Source organism: Phyllostomus discolor, chromosome 1 (genome assembly GCF_004126475.2).
Source record: "Phyllostomus discolor isolate MPI-MPIP mPhyDis1 chromosome 1, mPhyDis1.pri.v3, whole genome shotgun sequence".
NCBI lineage: Eukaryota > Metazoa > Chordata > Mammalia > Chiroptera > Phyllostomidae > Phyllostomus > Phyllostomus discolor.
In genome coordinates this window covers 337336-361676 of record NC_040903.2, presented here as the reverse complement: position 1 = coordinate 361676, position 24341 = coordinate 337336, and the positions used below count along the sequence as shown (strand labels likewise).

At 69.1% G+C, this 24341-nt stretch overlaps 1 protein-coding gene across 2 annotated transcripts; it reads right to left on the bottom strand.

Annotated features, from left to right (window-relative positions):
• Positions 1-7200: 7200 nt before the first annotated feature.
• Positions 7201-19756, bottom strand: FGFRL1 (fibroblast growth factor receptor like 1). Of its 2 annotated transcripts, none has more exons than XM_036017878.1 (7): positions 19478-19756; positions 18868-18968; positions 10540-10812; positions 9357-9437; positions 8989-9270; positions 8565-8918; positions 7201-8471 (listed from the first exon to the last, which is right to left on the bottom strand). In XM_036017878.1, the coding sequence occupies exons 2-7, from the start codon at positions 18950-18952 to the stop codon at positions 8023-8025; spliced, it is 1524 nt and encodes a 507-aa protein (XP_035873771.1). In that variant the 5' UTR covers positions 18953-18968; positions 19478-19756; the 3' UTR covers positions 7201-8022. The 2 variants fall into 2 exon arrangements, with proteins under 2 accessions (XP_035873771.1, XP_028359584.1); XM_028503783.2 differs by lacking the exon at positions 19478-19756 and adding an exon at positions 19165-19233.
• Between the last annotated feature and the right edge of the window lie 4585 nt (positions 19757-24341).

The window sequence follows — 24341 nt, the reverse complement described above, 5'->3', positions numbered from 1 at the left end:
CCGAGAACGAGGCCCCCAGGTCCGCAGCCACACGTGAAGGGAGGTATGAGGGGACAGCGGGGGGTCCACGCCCCACACGTGTGTGCACGCACGTGTGCACACAGGTGGGCATGTGCTAATGGGCATGCACTTCCACCCGTGGCCCCAGGTAGCCCTGGGCAGGAAGGAGCACTCCCACGTGGGGCCCTTCGGGGCCAGAGCCCCCTTCCAGGGGTGAGGGGCAAGCCTGGCTGCCCCGAGGATGGGGAGCAGCCCTTCGGTCCTGTCTGCAGGGCTCTGGGGAGCCAGGGGAGCCTCGAGGGGCGTGGCCAGCCCCCACCGCCCACCTGCGGTCTGGGGCCGGGAAGGAGAGAGGAGGGGACTGTGGGCAGGAGGCCGTGGGCAGGGGCCTCCTCTGACCGGAGCAGGTCCGCCCTGGACCTGCCCTCCCCAGTGGCCTAAACAGCCTTGCAGGAGGGGCCTGGGCCATGCTGGAGGGGGTGGAGGACGGTGGAGACCCGGGGGGTGGCCGTGGGCGTCCAGGGCTATTTGCTGGGACCTGCAGCCACCCCTCGCGGATGCCCCAAGGGCCCTGGCCAGGACCTGGGGGGAGGCAGCCTGCCCGCCCCGGGAGCCAGCCCCTCCGGCTCCTCTGCTGGGCTGGGCCTGGCGTCCACCGGGCCCTGGCGGCGAGGTCTGCGGGCGGGTGAGGCCCGCTGGCTGGCGCTCCCCCCCATTTCCTCTTGGCCCGCAGGCTCCCAGCAGCCTCAGGAACAAAGGGTGGATTGTGCCCCGCTCCGGGCCCACTCCCCGCCCAGCACTGCCCCTGCCGGCCCCGCGGGCGACGTTTGTGTTTGCAGCCAAACCAGACTCCTCTGGCCAGCCTGCCGGGCCTTGTGCACAGCGGCCCTGGGCACCCGCCCCCGCCGGGGAGCCCGGGAACCTCCGCTGGCCGTGCTGCGCCGCTGTCCTCCCCAGCAGTCCCCACGCACCCGGAGGCGGGGCCAGCCGCGCACCTTCCCCTGCACAGACACTTCCTGTCGCCAGCCCAGCCGGCCCGCGGCCCCTCCGGCCCAGTGCTGGTCCAGCCACCCTCCTGGACTGCAAGCAAAGACCCCCGATGTCTGTTTGCTGTCTGTCCAGCCCCCCCCACCGCCCGCCCCCCCAGTCATCAAGTGTCTGGGGTACCTCAGGCTCAGGGTGGCTTTTGCAGGGAGTCAAGCAGGGATAGGGTCCAGGTCCCCAAGAGGGCGAGGTGGAGACGGGCCACAGCCCCCCACCGCCTGGTGCCACAACCCCAACTCTGCGTCCTGCAGTGCCTCCCACCCCGCTCTCAGGGGCGCTCCCGTGTGCAGGGGTGGCCACCCGAGACCAGCCCTCCTGAGCCCCTGGGTGGGCGACGTGGAGCAGAGAGCCCGCCCCCTCCTCGTCGTGCAGCGCCGTCGGCACCCAGACAGGCTGCCGGGCACAGGGGCGCACTCCAAGCCTAGCCCCCTCCCCCCACCGCCCACTCGGCAGCCAGGCCAGTGGGCAGCTCGGAGCAGGCCCTGGTGACGTCGGCCCTTCAACCCGGGGAGCCTGGAGAGGGGGCGCCGTCCTCACGGCCAGAAGCGGCACAGGCTCAGGCTGGCAGAGCCCCGGGCGGGGGTCCCAGTGCGGCCCCGGTGCACCCCCGCTCCCGTGAGGACGCCGGGGGCCTCGCCTGCCTGCCCGCCCCGCCCCCACTGTTAGTTCAGCTCCGCCGACGCCGTCAAAAGGGGCTTTGTGGCCGCCCAGCGCGCCGGTGCGATTGTGTTGGAGGGGCTCCAGCAGCGAGCCGTGGAGGGCGGGCTGCTGTGGGGGAAACGTGGGGAAATAGAGGGAAAAGCTGTGAAGAGAGAAGGGGTCTGCCTCTGTGGGGCCCCTGCCACATCCCCCGGGTCTGGGTCCAGGACGGGGTGTCAGGCGGCCCCCGGCCCTCAGTGCCCTCTGGGGCTGGCCTGGGCTCAACCCCTGTCCACACGGTCACCAGTGAGGACCCTGAGGGTCAGAGTTGCTGGGTGGCCGCAGGGCCCCCGAGGGAGGACTCAGATGGGAGCCCTGAGGGTGGGAGGTGCTGCCCCGGGCCACAGAGAGCGAAGTGGGGGGGGGGCTGGCCTCCCACCCCCTGCCTCCCAGGGCCGAGGGCTGAGCCGGTGGCCCAGGACTGCCACTTCCCACCCACACATCAGGGGGCGCTGTCGGCCTTGGCCGCTGCACTTTCTGTATGGCAGTCCGGGGGCAGCTGGCACGGACGCCCCGGCTTGCAGGGGGGCCGCCACAGGCGCAGGGGTCGGCGGTCCCAGGGGAAAGCGTCATCCGTGGATACTGGTGGTTTGAAGGAAGGTGGGAAGGTGAGGGGTCTGGGAGGGACCCTCTGCATGCACCCCTCACTGTGAGCCCGGCCCCCCTCTCATCACCGAAGCCCACCTGTGCTGCCTCCTGGCCCGCTGTGCCCCCCATGTGGCCCCCATTGCCCTTGCCCCTCCCTGTGGAGACCCCCAGGGGCAGACGGAACCTCCTGGAGTCCTCGGCCTGAGCCCCAGGGCCACGATGCCCCTGCCTCTTCCCCCACTCCCCAGGGCTGTGCTTCACGACCACCCTTCCAGGACCCAGGGTCCAGCCAGACCCCACCCCCACCACGGCACAGGGCAAGGCTGGCGCCTGCCCCTGCAGCCAGCTGTAGGCGGCCGTCACCACCTGCCGGCCCAGGGCCAGATGCCAGTGGCTGCCGTGGGCATGGGGGTGGGGCTCGCAGCCGCCCGGTGGGGGAGCCTCGGGCCCCCGCCCCGCCCTCACCTGAGGCTACGGCAGGCCCTTCGTTAGTCCCCCTGCTCTGCCCTGGGATGGGGCACATGTCTCAGCTCGGGCACCCTGAGGGGTGGACATGGGCCCCAGCCTGAGGTCCCCTCCCCTGGGCCCCCCACCCACCTGTGCGCCAGCACCTGCCACTCCCCAGAACGTGGCTGCAGGGTGGCAGGTGGGGCCCCTGGGAACTGCTCTCGGGTGGGGAGGCGGGGCTCCCCAAAGCCTCCGGGGAGGCCTCCCGCCCCTCGGGCCCAGGAGAGAGGCCGGCGGCAGGCGGCAGGCCCCAGGGCAGTGCGGGCGGCCTGCGTGCCCAGCCTGTGCCCTGTGACCCCTGCTGCGGGGCCACAGCCCGGGAAGCTTCAGGCCCCTGCGCTGACCGCCGGGCCTGGCACTGGCTCGCTGCCTTCTCACCCCGGACAGACACCACCGTCAGGCCCCCCAAAAGGAAGCAGCCCGTACCCCAGGACGCAGACGTGTGCCGAGGGCCCCCTGACCGGGGCGTCTCCAGCCCCAAGCCGACGCGGAATCTGTGCCGCCGGCAGAGCTCCTGCCCCAGACCGCCGGGGGCGCCCAGCCAGCGCCAGGAGGCCCCGTGCCGGCTGCCCCCGCGGCGCACCCCGGTGGCGACGCCGTGCCGGATCGCCGCCCAGCGAGGCGCACGCAGGGGTGGGCTCCTGAGCCTGCCGGGCAAGCCCCCAGCTGACCGGGCCTGGGAGGCCAGGACAAGCCTCCTGGGCTGCCCACCTGCGGGCGTCCACAGGAGAACCCCGAGGGGCAGGGAGCTCGGCCTCCTGCTCTGTCTGTCGGGTCTGGGGCCTGCACGGGCGGCCACCTCTGGCCACAGAAGCGCGTGGACCCGAGTGGGGGCCTGGACCCGCGGTGAGGACTGACCAGGGCTCAGGCAGGGCCGGGCAGTCAGTGCTGGAGGACAGAGCTGCGGATGGGGTCGGTCCCAGGCCGGGCGGCAGCCTGGCCAGGCTTCGGGTGGGTTGCTGAGGGCCCGGCCACGTGGCCCCGGGGGAGGGGCTGGTGGACGGGGCGCTGCCCAGGTTGGGAGCCTGACTTCAGGACCAAGCACTGCCGGCCGTGAATGCGCCAGCTTCAAACAGGCTCCGTGCACACTGGGGCAGCAGGGCCCGGGACACCGTGGGCCAGCCACCCCGGGCCTGCCCGCTGGGGGCCTGTGCTGCGGGGTCACAGGGGTCTGATGAGCTCAGCACCCAGCTCAGCCTTGGGTGGAGACAGCACCCTGTAGGCAAACCTTCCCCTCCTCAGAGACCGCTCCCTGAGCCCTTACAGTGAACCCCAAGACCAGGGCCCTGGGACACTGGTGGCTGAGTCTCCCTGTCTCTCAGGAGAGCCCTTGGCCCCCACCAGATTCCCCCACCACATCCCGGCGCCCACCCAGCCCGTCCTGGGAAGGCCCTGAGCCCAACCGGGCCTGGATGCTGGGCCTCACCGTGCAGGCCAGGCCCAGGGCAAGGTCAGCACAGGGCCCCAAGGGAGCCCCCGCAGTGGCCAGGCCCTCCCTGCCCCACCTCGGACCCAGCCCCTCGGTGTGACGAGCAGCTGCAGTGGCCCCTGCCCACCACGGACAGCTCACGGAGTGCCCTGGGCTCCCGCCACCAGAGGCTCCTCGTGTTGGACTTGCTGCCGCCCGTCACACAGCAGGGGCTGCTCCCCCACGCCCCAGCCGGGGGGCCACACGGGGAGCCCAGCCTCTGTGCCCCACCTCCAGGCAGCCCCCACCCCATAGGCCCGCCCGTCCTTGTGCCCTGGCTCTGGGCAAGTCATCGGGGGGCGTCTTCCATCCGGCCCCCACAGCAGGTCCCTGCCCTGGCAGGCCCCACACAGCAGCCCCCAGGAACCCTTGACCTTGTGCTCTGGGCCCAGGCCAAGTCTGAGTCCCCCAAATGTCCCTGGCCTGGCCCCAAGACAAGGCTCTGATCTCCTGCCAGCACCCCCAACACAAGGCCCGTGGGGGGAGGGTTGCACCCGCACCCCTCACACTTGGCCCCTGGCCATACTGCCCCATCCCTGGCATCAGCCTCGGGCCCCCCCTGCCCCAGGACAGCTGCTGGCCGGCCGGCTGACCGACACCCCTTTGAAGCCAGGAAAGCTGGGCAGTGGCAGGGGGCAGTCACACCCTCGGGTGTCAGAGCCCCACCGCCCTTCCAAGCTCGCCCGACTTCAAGGGGCCCGGCTTGTCGTGCTGCGGGCAGGGCAGATCAGAGGGCGGGCGGCTGGCTGGCTCGGTGCCGGCAGCCGTGCCCTCCTGGCACCCCCACCCAGTGCCCTGCACCCACCAAGGGCACCCAAGTATCCCGGAATGGCCTGTTCTGAGGGTCGCCCTGAAACCCCACAGTTGACCCCCTCACCCACCTCCAGCCTGGGACCCCGGGCAGGCCCCGACCATGCCCACCCCCCAGAAAACCCTGCAGAGCTGGGGATGGTGGCATCTGTGTCCCCACTGGAGAGCCCATAGGCTTGGCCGCTGCCCCCAGGCCTTTGTGCCTGTGGCCAAGGGCGCCTTAGGGCCTGGCCTCAGTGGGAGTCTAGGGCGGCCATGCAGGGGCAGAGGAGCCCAAGGGACCGGGGGGGATGGCCCAGCCACAGTGCCTCTCCCTTGCCCCCCAGCTCCCCGAGGTCCCACCAGCCCCCCCAGGCCCCCCGCCTGTCTCCTGGACCTGGTCAGTCCCTCTGTGCTCAGCCTGGAAGTCCCCAATGCCCCAGACAAAGGTGTGGGGCGGGGCAGCAGTTGGCAGAGAGCCGCCGGGCAGGGTCAGCTGGCGAGCCGGTCAGCGATCACCTGTTAGGGGCAGACTTTGCGCCTCCTTGGGGACACCGTCTCCCCTCTGCCAGCCTCCCCCCATGGAAAGGACCCACTACCCTCTGGTGGGCTGCTCCCCTCACGCCCATGCCCACCCTACAGGGGTGCAGGGAGGTGAGGCTCCATCCTGGCAGTGCGGGCATGGGCAGCTTGCGTGCACCTCTGCAATGTGGGGGGGGCCAGGGCCGACGGGCGTCCGAGTGGGCCCTGAAGTCCCCCAGGGTCATGGCAGTGTCGAGGGGCAGACAGCCCAGGACAGGAGAGGTGGGGGGGAGGTCACAGTTGCAGACCGAGGGGGGGGGCTGCAGGGAGCAAGGAGGTGCTGACGCACTCTGGGCAGTGGCTGAGGGGGCCGTGGGAGGCGGGGCCTCTGAGCCCCGGGGTGTGGGCTGACCAGGTGGGCCTGCCTTACCTCAGGGCTGGCTACGGCCCCGCCCCTGTGTGATCCCTAGGGGTCGAGAGGGGCAGGACTTGGGGTCTTCAGGTTCTGGAGGCTGCCCCTCCAGCGTGCCTGCCCCTCCTTGCCCCCTGGCCCCAGGTCTCCCTACCACTGGACAGACATCTTGCTACCCAAGGTCCATCCCTCCCCCACAAACCTGCTCTGTCTGGGGACCTTGTGGGGGTCACCAGCTGTGAGCAGCCACAGCCCCCGTGGCACCCTGAATTGCTGCAGCTGGCCTCCCCAGGGCAGCCCGTGCCCAGGTCTTCCACTGCACCCGCCACAGGCGGTCCCTTTGCCCCCAGCCAGGACCACTCCAGTGGGGCCTCCTCCCAGGGGACGGGGAGATGTGGAAAGGAAGGACACTGCCTGGAGGCCCCAGTGGGGGAGTGGGAAGCGGACTGGAGGCCCGGCCCTCAGAGACAGAGGAGGAGGGGCTGCTCTAGTGTGGGGTTGAGGGGCAGGGGCTGAGGCCTTGACCCTGGGGGGCTCAGCAGCGCCTGGGAAGGGTGGTGGGTGTCCCAGCCTGCAAAGCCTGTCCTTGTCTGGAGAAGCTGAGACCCAGCACCAGCCCAGGCGGGGCCCTTCCCGCCTGACTCTGAGGCCTGGGGACGTCAGGTGCCTCACACGGGCGGCTCTGCTGGAACCACACAGGTTGTCGTAGTGCCTTTTCCTAAGAGGTTCCAGCACCTCCACCCCCCGGGCCCGAGGAAGCCCCACCCTCAAGTGCTGGCCAAGCAAGTTGAAGCCTCGTGTCCCCAGGTGGAGAGTGAGCCCATTGCTGCCCCACTCAGGGGTGGTGGCCAGACCCTTGGGATGGCACCCTGCAGGTGGCAGGTGCCTGGGGTGGGGGGGTGCCAGCCCCACTCCTCGGAGGGCAGCCCCAGCCCTCCAAGGCCACCCAGCTGTGTGGGATGGGAGCGAGTGAGGGCCCCAGGGCTCCACCGTGGAGAGGTGTTCGTGGGACAGGTGCCAGGGCTCCAGCCGGGTCCCAGGCTGACCCTCAGGCCCCAAGGTGGGACTCTGTCCCTGCCTGGAGCCCAGGCCACAGGTCCACTCGCAGGTCCATGGGCACACACACACCGGCACACACTTGTACAGATGCACACGCAGGCAGCAACACTAGTTTAGAGGAAAAGGATGCACGTTTTCTTGTTTAACAAAATAAATTAAATATACGAAGCTTCAGCTCAAACTCTATATAAAATTACAGAGGTCTGGGCCACCTTGGACAGTGGGGTGATGGGTGCCTGGCCCCGAGTGGACACCCGGCCTGGCCACGAGGCCAGGTGGGTCCTGGGCCCCGGGAAGGCCAGGTCTCTGTGGCCCTGCTCTTTCCTCATTAATATTATCTTAATTTCATAAATATAAATACCAAGGCCCTCTTCTCTCTGGCAGTGGGAGGTGGGTGTGACCAGAGTCACTCCCAGCTGGGCTCCAGCCTCTCAGGACAGGGCCTGAGACGGCCATGCCCGACCCCCCGACCCCCCGGCCCAGGGCGCGGGGACTCCTGGACACCCAGGACAGGTGGCGGCAAAAATAGCCGCCCACCTGCCGAGGCCTGGGCAGAGACAGGCGGGCAGGCGTGGGGCAGGGGTGGGAGTTTTTGGTTTGCAAAGCCAGGGCATCTCTCAGATCTCCTGCCAGGCAGGGGCGGCGACCGTGCCCCCGTGAAACCCTCCTCACAGGCCAAGGGCTTCCCTCGTCAAGCGGCCCAGCACCGCGTGCCCTGCGCACTAGAGACGCGGGCCCGAGCGTGGGCGTGGCTGTGCCCAGAGCACGCCTGTGTGTGTGTGGCGGTCTCTCGTGCACGCTGCGCCTCGCACAGGGCGCCCAGGCTGCTGGCTGCACCCTTCCCCGGTGCACACCCCCCACCGCGGCCCTCTGCTCCCTGCCTGGCCTCCGGGCACCCACCCCGGGGCACCCGAAGCCCCAGCACCGGCACCACCTAGCATTGGTAGTGGATGTGCTGGTGCTGGTGGACCTTGCCCTCCACGTGTGAGTGCGTGTGTGAGTGCGTGTGAGTGTGTGTGTGCACGTCTGTGTAGAGCTTGGGGTAAAGCTTGGGGCCAGCCGCTGAGCCTGGACCCAGCAGGTGCTGGGGGGCTGCCGGGGCCCCGAGCTCCTCACACAGCCCCATGCCGGCGGCGGTGCCAAGGCCGGGGGACACCGACAGGTCCTTGTCCCCGCCTCGGTCCCGAGTGGTCACCGGCGTGCGGTGCGCAGACGCGGGGGGCACGGGAGCGGGTGCACACGGCTTCTTCTTGGCCTGGCACAGCCACAGGAGCACAGTGCCCAGGATGAAGACGGCGCCGGCCGGGATGCCGATAACCACGGGCCACGGCAGGCTGGTGGTTGAAGACGAGGGGTGCACGGGCGGCCCTGGCGGCTTGGGATCTGCAGGCGAGAACCAGGAAGAGGGCGGAAGGGGTCAGGAGCGCCTGCGCACGGCCCCGGGGGCGGGCGGGCGGGGCCCGGGGCGTGGGGCACCTGGCAGCACGGTGAGGAAGGCGCTGCGGAAGCTGTAGCCCATGGTGTTGGCGCCCAGGCAGATGTACATGCCCGCGTCGTCCTGGCGGGCGCGGGTGATGAGCAGCTTGTTGAGGTAGGAGCCGTCAGGCCGTGACCACACGTCACCCGTGGGCAGCACCACGAACTTCTGGCCGCCCACGTCGATGGTCGAGTTGTAGCGGCCCTCGGAGCCGTACTCCACGCGCTTCAGCCACTGGATCACGGGCTTCACGTCGCTGCGCACTTTGCACTGGAAGGACGTCGTGCCCCCGAAGTCCACCGTGGTGTTCACGGGGTGCGTGCCGGTGAGCACGGGCTTGGAGCGCGTCCGCTCTGCAGGGGAGACGGCATGTGGGCGTGGCCCCCGGCCCCGCCCCGGCCCCGCCCCCCGGCCGGCACTCACGGATGACGTCCACCTTGTAGGTCGCGTTGATGGCGCCGGCGCGGTTGGACACCCGGCAGGTGTACTTGCCGCTGTCCTCGGGGCGCAGGTTCTTCAGGCTCAGCGTCCACTTCTTCCTGTGCTCGCTGGCCTCGGGGCGCGTCAGGGCCTGGTCATCCTTCATCCACATGATGTCGGGCCGCGGGTGCCCGCTGGCCACGCACTTGAGACGCACGGAGCTGCCCACAGGCCGCGCGATCACCCGGCGCCTCATCTTGGAGGGCTGCGTGAAGCGGGGCCGTGCTGCCGGGTGGGCGGCGGAGAGGTCAGCGGGGCTCCGACGGAGGGGGCCCCCCTGCTCCGAGGACTGGGGTGTCGCCCACACTTACCCCACTGCTTGCTGGCTGGGTCCTCCTGGCCCCCGGAGGAGCCCTCGTGCCCCGGGCTCTCCCTGGCTGGGCTGGTGTCCTCTACAGAGGGGAGGGTGCATGAGAGGGGTCCCCACAGCACTCCCAGACCCAGGCTGGTCCCCAGGCCTGGGCGTCTGGCCGGGCTGTGACAGCCCTGGAAAGGCCACAGGCACCCCCCCCCCCCCATCTCAGAGGCCTCGGGACAGCTGGGCACAGCCCGCCCAGCCCACTCCCAGGGTGCAGGTGACCCCAACAGACTGGGGGGGGCAGGACTGAGAGTGGGCCCCCCACCCTGGCTCCGGGGGGTCTACAGGCCGGGGGGAGGGGCAGGCCCGGCGGCAGCTGCGGTAACCCTAGCCCACATCAAGGGGCCGGGGGCCGGGTGAAGTGACATGGGCCACATACCACCCTGTCGTCCCCCCCCCCCCTCCAAGAGGACAGTGGGGGGGGGCACCCAGAGTGCTCCCATTCCACAGCCCCTGAGGGGGCGGGGCTTGTGGAGGAATGCCCCCTCCCCAGGACAGCCGCGCCTCTGTGAGCCCAAGGCTGAGGCCAGGCTGCCTCAGGCGCCCGCCCTGGCCCCGGCAGGGGGAGCCCAGCTCAGGCCACGCCCTGGTAGGCAGGCCAGGGCCACCGTGCCCAGAAGGACACTGCCCCCCCCCCCGGGAGGCCCCACCCCAGAGACCCCTCCCCAAGGGACCCACACAGGGAGCACACAGGGGCGGGCTGGGGCCAGTGCCTGGTCCCCGCGAGAGCAGGGCGTGTCTCTGGGGACGCCGCCCAGGCCCCAGAGGCAGAAGAGAACAGAAGGTCCTTGGCTTGCGGCGGCCCCTCTGAACTCCGAAACCTGAGCCTCAAAGTCACCGCCAACAGCAGGGCCGCCAGCCTGCCCGGCACACCCTTCAGTGGGTCGACCACTAGGGCCCCACGCCGGCTCCTGCTGCCCCGGAGCCCGGGACCCCGGGACAGCACACCCTTGGGAGGAAGGGTCCCCGAGGGGCAGAGGACAGAGGTCAAGCCCCATCCTGGGCTCAGAAGAGGTGGCAGGGCGTCCTGGTGGCGGCGGGCGTGGCTCAGGCCCAGGGGGGAGGGTGGGGGAGGGGGCAGGGTGGGGGCCTCGGGGAGGGCCGGCCCCAGCACGCGCCGCGCCGGTGGCACTCACCCGTCACGATGAGGGTGTAGTTGACGCTGAGGCTGCCGAAGCCGTTGGTGGCCTTGCACACGTAGGCCCCAGCGTCCCCCCGCTCCACCTCCTTCACCCGCAGCCCCTGGGGCAGCACCCGGAACCGGCTCCAGCCGCCGTGGATGGTGCGGCCGTCCTTGGTCCACATGGTCAGCGGCGGCGGGTCCCCCTCCACGGGGCACTGCAGCCGAATGGTGCGGCCCAGCCGGGCCACCTGCCGTGGGACCACCTTGTCCGCCATCCTCGGGGGGCCTGCAGGCAGGTCAGGGCCTCGTCAGGGTGGCAGTGGTGGGGTAGGTGCTGGGAGCCGGCGGCACAGGGCCCTCCTCCCAGACCACTGTCTGCATTTGCCCAGCCCCCCTCGGGCCGGGCCGCGGCCACCGAGCACCTGCTACCTGCCACTGCACGGAAGCCGGAACCAAGCTCCGCCGGGGCAGCTCGCCGGGGCACACGTCCCGGGAGAGCAGGGCGGCTCTCACCGGCCCCCCCAGACACACCGCAGTGTGTGTGCATGTGTGTGCACACGTGTGCACGAGTCACATGGCCCCCACGTGGCTGACAGCCCAGGCCTGTGTGCCTGGACAAGGGCCTCCCTGCTGCCAACCACAGCCAACACGAGGCTTAACCCAAGGCCGGGGGTCACAGAGTGAGTGGCGGGTACACCGGCCCTGGGTGCAGGGTCCCTGTCGGGTTGGCAGTCTGTGCCCAGCGCCACCAAAGGAGAGGACCGTGGCACCCCGCACTGTGGCAGAAAGCCCGCATGTGGCCTCAGGGCCTCCAGAGTCAAGTGCGGGGACAGTTGGGCAACCGGGCCTGGAGGACATGGAGGGACGGGCCTGCTGGGAAGGACACACAGGCGTCCAAACGCATAGGGGTCCTCTCCCGGCCAGCGACACAGTCGCCCTGCCCAGGGGCTCGGCCAGCCAAGTTCCAGGACCCTGCTCGCCACCCCATGCTGCGTCCACTTCAGGCCCAGGGGGCCCGTGTCTGGGTCCTGGCCTCACAGGCGTCCCGGAGGTAGCGGTGGCTCCCAGATGCTGTTGAACGGGGCCTGAGGGCCACATGTGTTTCCAATCACCAGCTGGTATTCCTTCAGCATGCAATTACCAGCTGGTTACACCAGGGCCTTTGCAACCAGGGCCACACGTGCCTCCGTGGGTCCGACAGAAACTCCCGCGGCAGCTTCCCACACGTCGCCACCCCCCTCCGGGACTGTCCCGGAGCCCTGAGCCCCCCCCTCCTCTCTGGGGGCACTGAGGGGGGCTGGGCACCACTCCCACTTAAGGCAGGGAGCTGGTGGCCCAGGTTCAGGGTGTCTGGTTCCCAGTGGGGAGGGGCTCCCTCATCCTGCCTGGCACACCCCACTCCGCCAAGCCCACCCTGCCAAGATGCAAGTCCACTCCCCACCCTGCCTCCACTTGGGACACTCCCACCCACCACGTGGATTCTGGACGGTGCACCATGGCCCCAGGCCCCCTACACTGCCCACCAGCCCCTCCTCACCAGCTGTCACCCCCACCCCTGTCCCTGGGAAGGGACAAGAACTGCAGAGGTGGCAGGGGTCCGAGACCCACCTCTCCCTAACTCCTCCGTGGTCTGCCTGGCCCCCCAGGCCCCCACCCAGCTAGAGTGGGAGGGGGGGCTGCAGGGCCCACAGACCAGGTCCCAGCTTCACGCCCAGGCAGACCCGGTCCGCCACCTGTCACTGTCTGAGATTCTGCCATTCACAAGGCCTCTAGCCGCAGGACAAAGAGCCCCCCAGCCTTCCCAGCACCCTGGGCCTCCCCGCTGCCACCTGGGCTCACGTAGACACACGCAACCACTCAGCAGGCACGGGGAGGGAGGGCAGTGCCTGACCTGAGAGGCAGTGTCCTCCCCGTTGGGGGTTGCCCGCCCCAGCGCCACCTGGGAGGGCACCACAGAGCGATGGCCCGACACCCCCCTCTCCCCAAGGAGCCGGCTCCGTGGCAGGGAAAGGCCCGACCTGCCTAGGCCGGGGGCCGCGGAGCTCGAGCAGTGGGGGTGTCTTTCGGGCGGCAGCAGCTGAGTCCTCCAGACAGAGAGGCTGTGATGCCCTCCATCCGGCATCCTGCGGGACAGAGCCAAGGACAGCCAGACGGCCGGAAGTGTGGCCCCAGGGCAGCCCTGTGAGCCGTGCTGGGGGACAGGCGGGCCGGAGCCAGCCTTATCCTAAAGCAAACAGCCCCTTCCCCGCCCCTGCAGCCAGGCTGCCCCGCCCCACACCGACCCAGGGCCGTGCCAGGCCCCTGGGCCGCCCACACCCACCCTGGCAGAGACCCCAGCAGGCTCCAGGGAGGAGAGCCCACCCCCTGCAGATCCCTAGGAACACGGCTGTAGCTCTGTGCTTGGCCTGGGGACACAGGCCCCCCCCCACCCCGGGCCATCTGGGCAGGGTGTGCAGACCCTCGTCACAGGGAGACGATGGCAAGGCGGAGGCCGGGGGGTGTGCGGGGATGCCCAGGAGGAAAGCCCAACAGCAGCTCCGAGGCGGGGGCCGTGGCCTCCTCCAGGGACCCCCCGTCCAACCCCAGCCCCCTCCCTGTGAGCACCTCCTCCAGGAAGCCCCCAACCCGGCACACACCTAGGCCACAGGTGTGTCTAAGCCATAGGTGTGGGAAGTTATGGGCACAGGCGGGCCACGCGGGCCACATGGAGGGGCAGACGGGGCAGCAGAGACCAGGTCAGGGCTCCCCACCGCCGCCGGGAGGGCTGAACACGCAGGCGGGGGCAGGGAGGAAGTCTGGCCCCCTTTCCTCTCCCCTTCCTCCCCCCCCCCCCCCGGCCGTGAGAACAAGGCCAGGGGTGGGGGGTGGGGGGGCTGGTGTGCAGTGACCTGGAGGCCCCACCCCCACCCGGCTTCCCCGGAGCTCAGGTGTCACCCACACCGTGTCGCTGGCTGTCCCCCAGACAGCTCCCCCCCCCCGTGCACACCCCCCCAACAGTGGGTGCAGACCTCCCGCAGGGGGGTACAGCCCACCTCAGAGTGCCTGAGGCCCCAGGCCCACTGCTGTCACCCCCCGGCCAGGTCTGGTAACACAAGAACCTCCTGTCACCCCGGCGGATGCCCCTCTCACCCCGTGGGCCGTGGGACGGCGAGGGGAGCCGAGCACTGGGGGGCACGGAGAGGTGACACACAGGGAGGGGTGGGGACAAGGCCCCGTGCGGCCTCCAGGGCCCTGGCTCAGCCCCGAACCCAGGGCCTCAGCCTGCCCCCACCTGGCGACCTTCCCAACCCCCGTCCCTGGTGACCTTCCCAACCCCCTTTGTCTGTCTGTCTGTCAGGGGCCTGGTCCCGGGGCATCAGCCTGGCTTCTCCCCACAGCCCGAGGCTGTCTGTGGGCTCTGACCTGCTGACCCTGAGCTCCGGCTGGGCCGGGCCCCGCCCTGCTCCGGGCCCCGCAGGGGTGGCAGGTGCACCGCGGTCTCAGGCCTCGCCCCACACCTGCCTCCCAGCTGGTGACACCCAAGCTGGGGGGGCAGATACAGGTGGGAGTGAGGGCGCCCGGGGACCACTGGCTCACCAGGGCTGCCCCTGCCCCCCGCAAGCCCCAGGAAGCCCCAGAAGTTTCTGGCGCAGAAGGAATTCTCCAGCCAGGAGCCCCCAACCTGCTGGGCCCACTCCTCCTGGAGGAGCCAAGAGGCCTGGGGACAGCACGGTGGACCGGTCAGAGGGCAGGGAGGAGAGGCAGGGGGGGCTGTGACCCCGCCCGACTGTGAGAGAGCACCTGGCACAGAGCTGTCTGGGGGGCAACGGGCCCATGTGGAGTGTGCACACGCCCACACACGCACCCTCGCACGGGCTCCCAGCCGTGGCGCGGCCCGGGGCAGCCCCCGTGCGCCCCCAAGGGCTGTGGTAGAGCTGGCAGGACCCGCAGGAGGGGCGGCTGCCTCGGAAACAAGTTCACTCCGGGCACAGCGGGGGGACAGCCTGGCCCACCCCACGGGCAAGCTGGCTGCAGCGGCCAGTCCCCTCTACTGCCCAGCGGGGCTCTGGGTGGGCGGGTCAGCCTGCTGCCCTTCCTGGAGTCCTCAGGGGCCCTGCCCACAGGGACCCTCCTCCCTGCTGTCCCGGGGATGCAGGGTGTCGCCCCGATGGCGCCCCTGCCCTGGGGGAGCCACGGAATCCACTGGCAGCCGGCAGTGAGCAGGGAGGTGCCCAGACCCCCCGCTGCCGCCGCAGCTCCCACCGAGGGGCCTCACGTCCAGACCGTGCCGGGCCCGCCAGACTGCAGGCTGGCCCCTCCACCCTGCTGCTCGCAAACACCGCTCACCTGGAACTTGGGGCCCATCACAGGCTCCTCGGGGGGCCCCACCCCACCCCAGCTGTCACGCACCCAGAAGGCCCTTTCCTCTGAGCCCTCCCTCGAGTGCCAGTGTGGGACCCTGACCACCAGAGTGCCCACGTCCGCCTGAGGCCTTGGAAACGTGGCGGGGCGTCTCCTGAGCTGGGAACCCCAGGGCCAGAGGCCAGCAGAGCCGATGCCCTACGTGCTGTCAGGACTCACGTGCTGGACAGCCCGACCCGCCCAGCGGCCAGGGCTCCTGCAGGGCGGAGAGCCCTCACACGCACCCACGCCTGCCCCACCTGCCCCTCGGCCCAGGGCCACAGCGCGCTCCTCGGGGGCGGGCCCAGGGCTGGGCCGCCCAGCCCTCCGGGCGTGCAGCACACTCGCTGTGCTCCGCAGTGAGCCCACAGGCCCTGCCGGGGGCGGGCAGCTGCAGCAGGAGCACGGAGGCCGCCCCAGCCCCGGCCCCTGGCTCTGGCCCTGGGCGAGGAGCTGCGAGCGCCAGAGCGGCTCGTGGCCCAGGTGTAAGGCTCTCTCGGGCACAGCGCCCTCCTCCCACCCCGGCTGCGTGCCCTCTCCTCAGCCGTGAACTCCCTCCCGGGCCACGCTCGCCAGGCCGGAAGAAAAGCAACCGTTTCCTGCCGGGACGGGAGGCCTGGGTCCCAGCAGCCCTGCTGCTTGAGCGCCCTCCCTGCCACCTCCCGCAGGGGACAGCTCCTGGAAGCCCCACCCATGCTGGTTCTCCCAGGGGCGGGGGTGAGGCGGGTCTGGGAGGGTGAGGGCGGGCAGGGCCCAGACCTGCTGGACTCCAGTGCAGGCACACCCGGTGCAGGCTCCTCACCGGGGACCGGGCTGCTGACAGGTAGAACATCCCCCACAACCCCGTGAACGCCCCAGCCAACCAGCCTCTCATCCCAGCCCAGGCCTGTTCTCCACCCAGTCCCCAGTCCAGCTACCCCAAGGCACCCACGTATCCCAGATGTGCACCCTGACCCAGGTGCACGGCCCCTCCGCCCAGAGACGCCCACCTGGAAGCGTTTCCTCTCCTCCTGGGCCTGTCCTGGCCCAGCCCCATGATGCCCATGCCTCTCCCCCTCCCCCGAGCCAGCCTGGGCTGTGGGCCCTGGGTGGCAGCACCCCCACACACACCCTGTAGGCCGAGGACAGGGCCCCGACAGAAGCCTGGCCGGACACCCCAGGGCCACCACCAGGAGGAACAGATGACGGGCGGCAGGGACCACAGCCCTGGAGAGGGTGCCTGTGGGGTCCGGCACAGCGGCCTGGGGACCCCTCCCCTCCACGTTCAGACCTGCCCGCCGAGGCTCTCACCGGGACACACCAGGTGAGGCACAGAATGAGCCACACGAGGCCAAGGAGGACACCCACGGTGGGCCGGCGGCCAGCGGCCAGCGGCCAGCGCACAGCGTCACGGCCTGCCTCCCCGGGACGGCCAGCAGGGCCAGAGCCCGGCCCTGGGCAAGCCACAGGCTGGGGCCACCGCTAGGGGAAAACCAACATTTCCCCGGCCGGCCGAGGCGCCTGGCGGGCGCTGGAGGCCCATTGATCCCGCACAATGGGGAAGGGCCTGTGTTTCCAGGCCCAGCCAAAGGAGACTTTGTTCACTGCTGCCCCCCCCCCACCCCCGAGGGGACAGTGATTTATTCTCCCTTCCAGGAGTGGGGCCTGAGGACGCCAGGCGGCTGGCCCTCACCCCACCTGGCAGTGCCTGGGCCTGGCTCCCGCTTGTCCACCTCAGTCCACCTCCCTCTGGCTAGCCGCTGCCCAGTGGGGCCTGGGGGGCCGGGGGGAGGTCCCTGCGGCCTGGCTGGAGGCCGTGGCCCTCTGATGCTCACACACGTCCCCACTGAGTCACACACACCGCAGACCCAGAAGCACCAGCCTGCCCTCCCCCCGCCCCCCGGGGGGGCACCACACTCGGCCAGCACCCGGCTCCCCGGGGTCAGTGTTGCGTTCAGTTGGCGCGACCTGGAGGGCCGGCTGGCTGCTCAGGGACCACTCTGCGGCACCGCCATCCTCGGAGAAGTTCAAGGGCAGCACCTCCCAGAAACCCCCGACACACCTTCTTCTAAAGCTATTTGAGAAAAGTATTTCGTTCTGAACCTCTCGGGCTCCCACGGTGAGGAATAAAATGGAAATGGAGAAAGCCAAATTCTATCTCTCCTCAGCTTTGGAAAAAAACAGTTCAAGACAAACCCACCGCGATTGTGAAACTTTGGGAAAAGGGGAACTTCGAAAACATGATCCGGCTCCAGAGATGTGCCGCCTCCAGAAGTGGCGACACCACGGGGAGAGCGGCTTTCAAAACACCCCACACGCGCTGTGCGCCGGTCCGGCTCGCCCGCCCAGGGGAGGCCCACCCCGACCCGCTCACCCGGGAAGTGGGAGAGCCTGGAGTCCAGGCCCGGAGGGAAGCCAGTGCGACTCAGGAGGAGGGCCTCCACCCCCACCCGAAACCACAGAGGCCCTGCCTTTGGACGGCGGCCCCCGCCGGCTCCCTGCTGCGCCGCGCCAGCAGAGCTGGATGCCAGGCGCAGCTCCACGGCACAAGCTGAGGGGCACCGAGCAGGGTGTGGCCCGCCAGGGCCCCTCGGCGTCAGCACGGGCCCTGCTGCCCACTGCCATCCCCTGGCCACCGCCGTCCCCCGCTCCGCCTCGGGCTCCCACCAACGACCAAGCCAGGACAGCAGCCTGCAGAGCCTCCCTGGCGTAGTGGCCAGGGGACAGGCAGGTGTGGGGATGGGGGCGTCCGGACAGATAAAGGAAGAGTCAGAGTCTGGGCCACTGGCTGCCGGGGGCCTTGCTGAGCATGACCCGAGTGTCCGCAGCGCCCAGGACGCCGCCCAGCCCAGCCATGGCTGGGCGGCCCCCACCCTCAAGCCAGCCGGCCAGTGCCCGACTGGGCGGGCAGGGAGGGGGGCACCGTGGCATGAGGCCCACCTGGGCCGCCACCCGCCACCCAACACCCGAACGTGGCCATATAAGGCCGCATAGGGCTCGCTGCGCCCACTGTGCGGCAGGGGAGGGGTTCCAAGCCTCATAGGACTGGCGGACAGGGCAAGGACGATCCTGAGTGGTCAGCACACCCAAAGGGCCGGCCTGGCCACAGGTCCCGCCTAGCTGAGGGGAAGCCAGCACAGGCCATGGCGGGCAAGAATCTGTGGGCACACATCGCCCGTTACCCATCAGCTGCGATGCCCCCGCTGGCTGGGGCTGGGGGCAGGGCAGGGGCCCCTCAGGGGCAGCCCAGGCCGGCCCACTTGGACGTCAGGGGTGTGAGCATGCACCGGGCTCCAGCATGGTGCAGGCCAAGGGCACCATGTCCAGCCTCACGTAGGCCGTCCTTGGGGTCTGTCTTGATATAGCCCCCCGCCACAGTACAGCACCCCCAGGGGCTGGGGACTCTGTATCTGAGGGTGGGCAGGCACAGGGCTGGGTCGTGAATCCCAGACCCCAAGAATGTCCCCACTGTCACCACACTGCACCCTGGCCACCACAGGACTTAACTGGGTCCTGTGGCCAAACAGCCCACGCTCAAGAATCCAAGGTGACCAGCCACCCTCAACTGCAGGTTCTCATGTGGATATGGATATGTGTCCTGCGGGGAGCGGGGGCCAGAGCCCACCCTGCCAGCAACTGTGGGGCCCCCTAGGTGAACTGGGGTGCCCAGGGGGTCAGAGGGGACCCTCTGGGTGAGCTGAGACTCCCAATGGATGAGTGGAGGGACCATGGGTAATGGGGGCTCTTGTGTGAGCTAGAGGTAAGTTAGGGGTACCCTATGGATAAAATGGGGGAACCCCAAAGGTGAGCTAAGGGTGCCCCGCGGGTGAGCTGGGGCCTGCAGGTGAGGGGCCACTAGCAAGAGCCGTCAGGGGCGGGGCGCAGGCACGCGCCAGGCGGGCACTGGGGCAGAGTTGAGGGCCGGAGGGAAAGGGGCGGTGCTGGCCGAGGCCGGGGCGCTGGGCCGGGCGCCAGGACTCACCTCGGGCGGCGGCGGCCGGCGGGAGGGCCCCCAGCAACAGCGGCGGCAGCAGCAGCAGCAGCAGCAACGCGGGGCTCGGCGTCATCTCGGCCTGTCCGGACCTGGGAGTTTAGGGGGGGTGGTCACTGGCGCGCGGGGTGCGGGGCGCCACCCTCCGGCCTAGGGCCCCCGAGCGCGGGGGTGGGGTGCGGGCCGGTGCTCCGGGCGGAGGAAGCGGCGGCGGGGAGACCGTGGGTATCAAAGCAGACAAAGGGTTTACACTAATTACCGCCTCCCCGCCGCCCCCTCTCTAAGCACCGTCTGGATTCCTGGCTCTTGTAACTCGGGCCTGCCCGCGGGACACACAACACCGGCGGCCCCGCAGATAATCGCCTGCGCCATTAGCGGACAAATTTGCGCTGGAGGGGGCCACGTGGGGTGCCGGGGGGGCGGGGCGCGCAAGACCCTGGAGCGGGCGGGAGCAGCGACGGCGCGTGCCAGTGCCCAGTGGCGGCCCCGCGGATCAGGGACCATGACCCTCCCGGCCTGCGCCTCGGACCCCGGACCCCGACCCTTGCACTCGGTTCCCCAGTCGTTCCCAGGGGCCGCAAGCGAGCGCGGAGGGGCTCACCTCGGCGGGGCTTGCGGGCGTTGGGGCTCAGGGCCGGGCCCGCGGGGCGCGCTGGGCGGTCATCGCCGCCCCGGGCGCCGCACCCCGCCGCCCCGCGCCCCCGGGCCCGGCCTCGGGACGGCGCGGCGCTACCTGGGCGCAGGCGGCTCGGGCCGGGGCCGGAGTCCGGGGCAGGGTGGGCAGCGAGATCGCGTCTAGGGGCCAGAGGCCGGCGCCGGGGTCCCGGGGCGGCGGGGCGAGGGGCCCGGGGCGGCGCGCCGCGAGGCGTCCTTCCCTGCGGGGCTTTGTCAACTCTCCCGGAGCGAGCGCCGAGCCCGCCGCGCGCCCCGCCCCGGCACAACTTTCCGCCAATCGGTGCGCCGCGGCCCGCCCACTCTCCTCTCGCCCCGCCCCGCGGCCGAACTTTCTGCCAATCCGGGCGCGCGCTCGCCCCGCCCGCGGGGCCCGAGGGTTTAACCCTTGCGCCGCGGAGGCCCGCGGGCGGGGCAGCACCCCGGGGCGCAGCCCCGCCCCCGTCCGGCCCTGCCTCCACCCGGGCCCGCCTCCTCCAGGTCCCAGCCGCCAGCCTTGGCCGCGGCCCCGCCCCCACCAAGCTCCGCGCAACGCCAGGTGCCTCGGAGCCCACCCCACACCTGCACCTCTTTGCAACCGCCTCAGAGGCCCCAAAAGCAGGGTACCCTCTTCCCTCGCACCCCCAGAGCTGACCTCTGGCCAGCTGCATCCGGCTGCCCAGGAGAGAAAAACTGGTTGGCCTCGGGCGCTCTGGGCTTCGGGTCCGTGTTTCGTGGAGATGTCGGAGGCAGAGGCGTGATCCAAAACCCAGCCCCGGACCAAAGCGGCCCGATGTGGAGGCCAGGCTTACTTGGTGCCCTTGACGGAGGGCAGGTGTGTTCCCACCGCCCACCAGCAGGCTTCGAGCCTCTCACCTGCTCCTGATAACAACACAAGGACCTTAGTAATGATAGCAGCAGAGAACAACACACACGGCGCCTCCTTTAATCCTCAGGATGAGGCAGGTGTCTGTCACCTGGTGCAGACGCACAAATGCAGGCACAGAGAAGGCAGGGGATTTACCCGAGAGCTCCCAGCCGGTCCGTGGCGCCTCCGGGACTGACAGAGGCTGAGGAGTGGAGCTCCCCTGAGGTCCCCTCTCCACACTGCCCCACCTGCCCTCCCCTGCCGGGCACCCTGCACGAGCTGGCCCCCGTGCCCCCCCCCCACTTCCACCCGTCAGTCTCTCAGACACCCACACTGTCCTCTCGTCCTCTCCGGCCCGAGCTCCTACTGGTCCCGGCTCCCCCTGGCTTTCCTCCACTGTCATGTCACGTGAATCGAAAATCATTTTTTTAACCTTTTTTTAAAGATTTTATTTATTTATTTTTAGGGAGGGAAGGGAGGGAGGGAGAGGGAGAGGGAGGGAGAGAGAGAGGGAGGGAGAGAGAAAGAGAGAGAGAAACATCAATGTGCGGTTGCTGGGGGTCATGGCCTGCAACCCAGGAATGTACCCTGGCTGGGAATCGAACCTGGGACACTTTGGTTCCCAGCCCGAGCTCAATCCACTGAGCTACACCAGCCAGGGCTGAAAATCATTTGTAAACACAACCCTGACCCTTCTGTGGTTCGCCAGAGCCCACGACACAAACCCCGTGACCTTTGAGGCCCTGGGTGCCTGGGTCCTGCCCATCTCTGACCCAGCTCTGCCCAAATTACAACCCCCCCCCCCCCCCCCCGTGCAATGCCCTCCCTGGCTCCCCGGGGCCTTTGCCCGCGGTGTTTCATCAGGAGCACTGCCTGGAGCATCCTCTCCCCTCTCAGGAGGCCCCTCTTCCAGGAAGCCTTCCAGGGAAGACTGGAACTGGGGACGCCTTGCAGGCCAGCGTCCCCAGGGCAGGGGACAGTTCAGTGAGGGGTGCCAGCCATCAGGGCCCGGGGCGCATCGGGGCCCAGCCTGCCCACCCTTCCCCAGTCAGTGAGGAGGCAGGTCCCCAAACCCTTTCTCTGGACCCGTATGAGCGCGTGTGGGCCAGCGGAGGCCAGAAGGCAGATCTGAGAGGCCGTCCTGAATGCGGAGTCAGGCTCCACAGGCCGGTGGGAGGCCACCCCGAGCCGCCCCCGTCAGGGCCGACCCGAGGACCCGAGGCCGGCACTGGGGGGCAAAACGGCGAGTGGGCGGAGAGGTCCCCGGCTGCCCTGGACTCCGGACTTCCAGGACGGGTTCGTGAGGAGACACCACCCGGCCGTGAAGGGTTCCACAGGTGCGCAGGCTGCCGAGGGCAGGTGTGTGCGAAGGTAGCCCTGAAGCGGGAGGCGGTCAGAACAGGAAGTGGGCGGAGGGACAAGGTGGGCGGTGGGGAGGGGTCACAGCAGGTGATTGGGCTCAGGTGGGGTGGCAGTCCAGACAGGTGGGGAAGCGTGTTTCCTGCGGGGGGTGTGAGTGCGAGGGGAGCGTCCTGGGTTCTGCGCTCCGCCCCGGGGCGGAAGGTGCCCACGGCTCAGACGGACTCCCTGCGCGGGGACGCGCTGCCCCCTGGCGGAGGCACTGGGCGCGGCGGCTCCCCTCCCCCGCTGCGGCCCAGCCCGGCCCGGCCCGGCGCCGCCCGCGCCTCTCTGCCCGGCTCCCCACAGCAGCGCCAAGCCCGCCCAGCCCCAGCGCCAGCCCAGGCCGCTTTCTGCGCGCCTCCGACCAGCGGGCTCCCACGGCCCCCTCCTGACAACTGTCCCGGGATACAGAACCCGATCAAATCCTCCCCCTTTTCAAGTGAGGCTCAGGGCAGTTAGTTCCCTAAAGGCTGGGTCTGGGTCTCCACACCTGCAACCCGATCCCGCAGGATGACAGTGAGGACTGTGGGAGTTTCTGTCTCCCACCTGCCCTGCCCAGGTGAGCCCCAAGAAGGATTAATTTGCTAGTCATCTGGTCATCGTTCGACCGTGACGAGCTGAGCCTGGCCCCCCCGAGCCCGCTGTGCCGCCAGCTGGAGATGCGGGGTGCAGCGGCCCCAGCCCTCACAGAGGTGGAGTCTTAGCAGCAGGCGTGGGTCCCGATGAGGCGCACACACACACACACACACACACACACAGAGGGGACGGCGCTCGGCAGGGAGGTGGGAGCGGCTGCTGCGCGGGCTCTGCTCCTGCTCCAGGCGGGTGACAGGCTGGACCGGCACGCTCTCGCCTGAGGCAGCACATGCACAAGATTTCAGTGGAGACAAGTGCACGTGAAAAACACCCAAAACACCAGACATCACGGAAGGAAAAGACAGCGATCCGTGAGAAACAGCAGACGAGCGAGGGGGAGCCTAGGACGGCCCTGTTCCCTGCGGAGCCTGGTGTCCCCTGCAGACAGGGGTGGGGCGGGCCAGCCGGAGGGTCAGGCAGGTGGAGTTCTTGGGGTGAGAGTCCCAGAGAGGAGAGGGCGGCACAGAAAGGGAACCGCAGGCACCTGCGAAGGCACGCCTCAAGGCTTCGGAGGAGAACAGGTGGGTGTGAGAGTGGGGAGAACCTGGGAAGGACCTGGGAAGGTGCCGCTCGGTGGGAGAGAGCCACACGGGACACACACGGTCCCTGAGAACCTTGTGACCAATGTAGGGAGCGTCAGTCAGGGAAGAGAAGGGTCCTGCCGACGTCATGAGGCTCTGGCGCTTCCCGCCCCTGAGCTTGGCGGCAAGGCCCAGAAGGATGTGTTTCCAGGTAACTGGGTCGCAGAACAGGTGCAAGCAATGCATAGGGTTCTCATTCAGAACACGGGATGAGCCGGCACCCCGACGAGGTGGGGCACAGAAGGCTGGACACCCGTCCCAGAACTGGGAGGCGTGGAAAGAGGCCCGGAGCTACAGCTGACGCTGAGGGGGGGTCACTCGAACAAGCCGGGAACAGCAAAGGGGGGAGAATTGGCAGAGGAGAGCGTCACACATGCTCACTGGGACTCCCTCCCCCTGGGGAGATGCTGAAAGACTGGTCACAGTGAGCAGACATGGAAACAATTTTCAGCCTCCAACTGGACTTCCAGAGGGGAAAACCGTAATATATGAGATAAATAATACATGGGGTGGGAATAAGGACACTGTGGAAGAAAAGACTGATGACCTTGAACACATGGCAACAGACACTCTCCGGGTGAAACCGGGAATGCTGGGAATCAGATGAGGCCAGTGCGAGGCGGTCAGCCAGTGTGTCGGGGGCATCGGAGGCCCCAGGAAAGGGGGCAGAGGTGAGAAATAAAAACTGTTTTATGAAAAAAACAGCCCGACTTTTTCCAGATGTATTGGAAAACATAACCCCACAGTTCCCGAAAGCTCAAGAAAACGTAAGCACAAGGAGCATGAAGAAAACTACACCAAGGCAAGTATGTCACTGTCAAAATGCTAGAAAAAAAAAAAAACCCAGCCCTGGCTGGTGTAGCTCACGGGATTGAATGCGGGCCTGGGAACCAAAGGGTCACCGGTTTAATTCCTGATCAGGGCATGTGCCTGGGTTGCGAGCCAGGTCCCCAGTTGGGGGCGCTCAAGACACAATCACACACTGATGTTTCTCTCCTTCTCTTCCTCCCTCCCTTCCCCCTCTGTCTAAAAATAGATAAATCCAATCTTTTTTAAAAAATGCTGAAAAACAGTTATAAACAGAATAGCTGAAGAGCCTCCCAAGGAAAGCAGGTGCCTTCTGTATGTGGGAACAGAGAAGCGGACGTTGAGAGACAGGAGCTGATGTGTTGCTGACCACACGGCAGCGAGCGGTAAGTTTCAAGTGCCAGGGAGAGAAGCCGTAGATCTGTGCTCTGCGCCAGCGAAGAGGCCCTCGGGACACAGGCCAGCGAGGGCTCTTCAGACCCACGGAGCTGGGGGAACGGAGGATCTGGCGGCAGCCCTAC

Excerpts from the sequence above, each read along its gene's own strand:
- FGFRL1 (XM_036017878.1), bottom strand. The coding sequence starts at position 18,952 with ATGACGCCGAGCCCCGCGTTGCTGCTGCTGCTGCTGCTGCCGCCGCTG. Across the intron at positions 10,813-18,867 it reads GCCGGCCGCCGCCGCCCGAG|GCCCCCCGAGGATGGCGGAC; the intron begins GTGAGTCCTGGC and ends ACCTGCCTGCAG. Across the intron at positions 9,438-10,539 it reads CTACACCCTCATCGTGACGG|AGGACACCAGCCCAGCCAGG; the intron begins GTGAGTGCCACC and ends TCCCCTCTGTAG.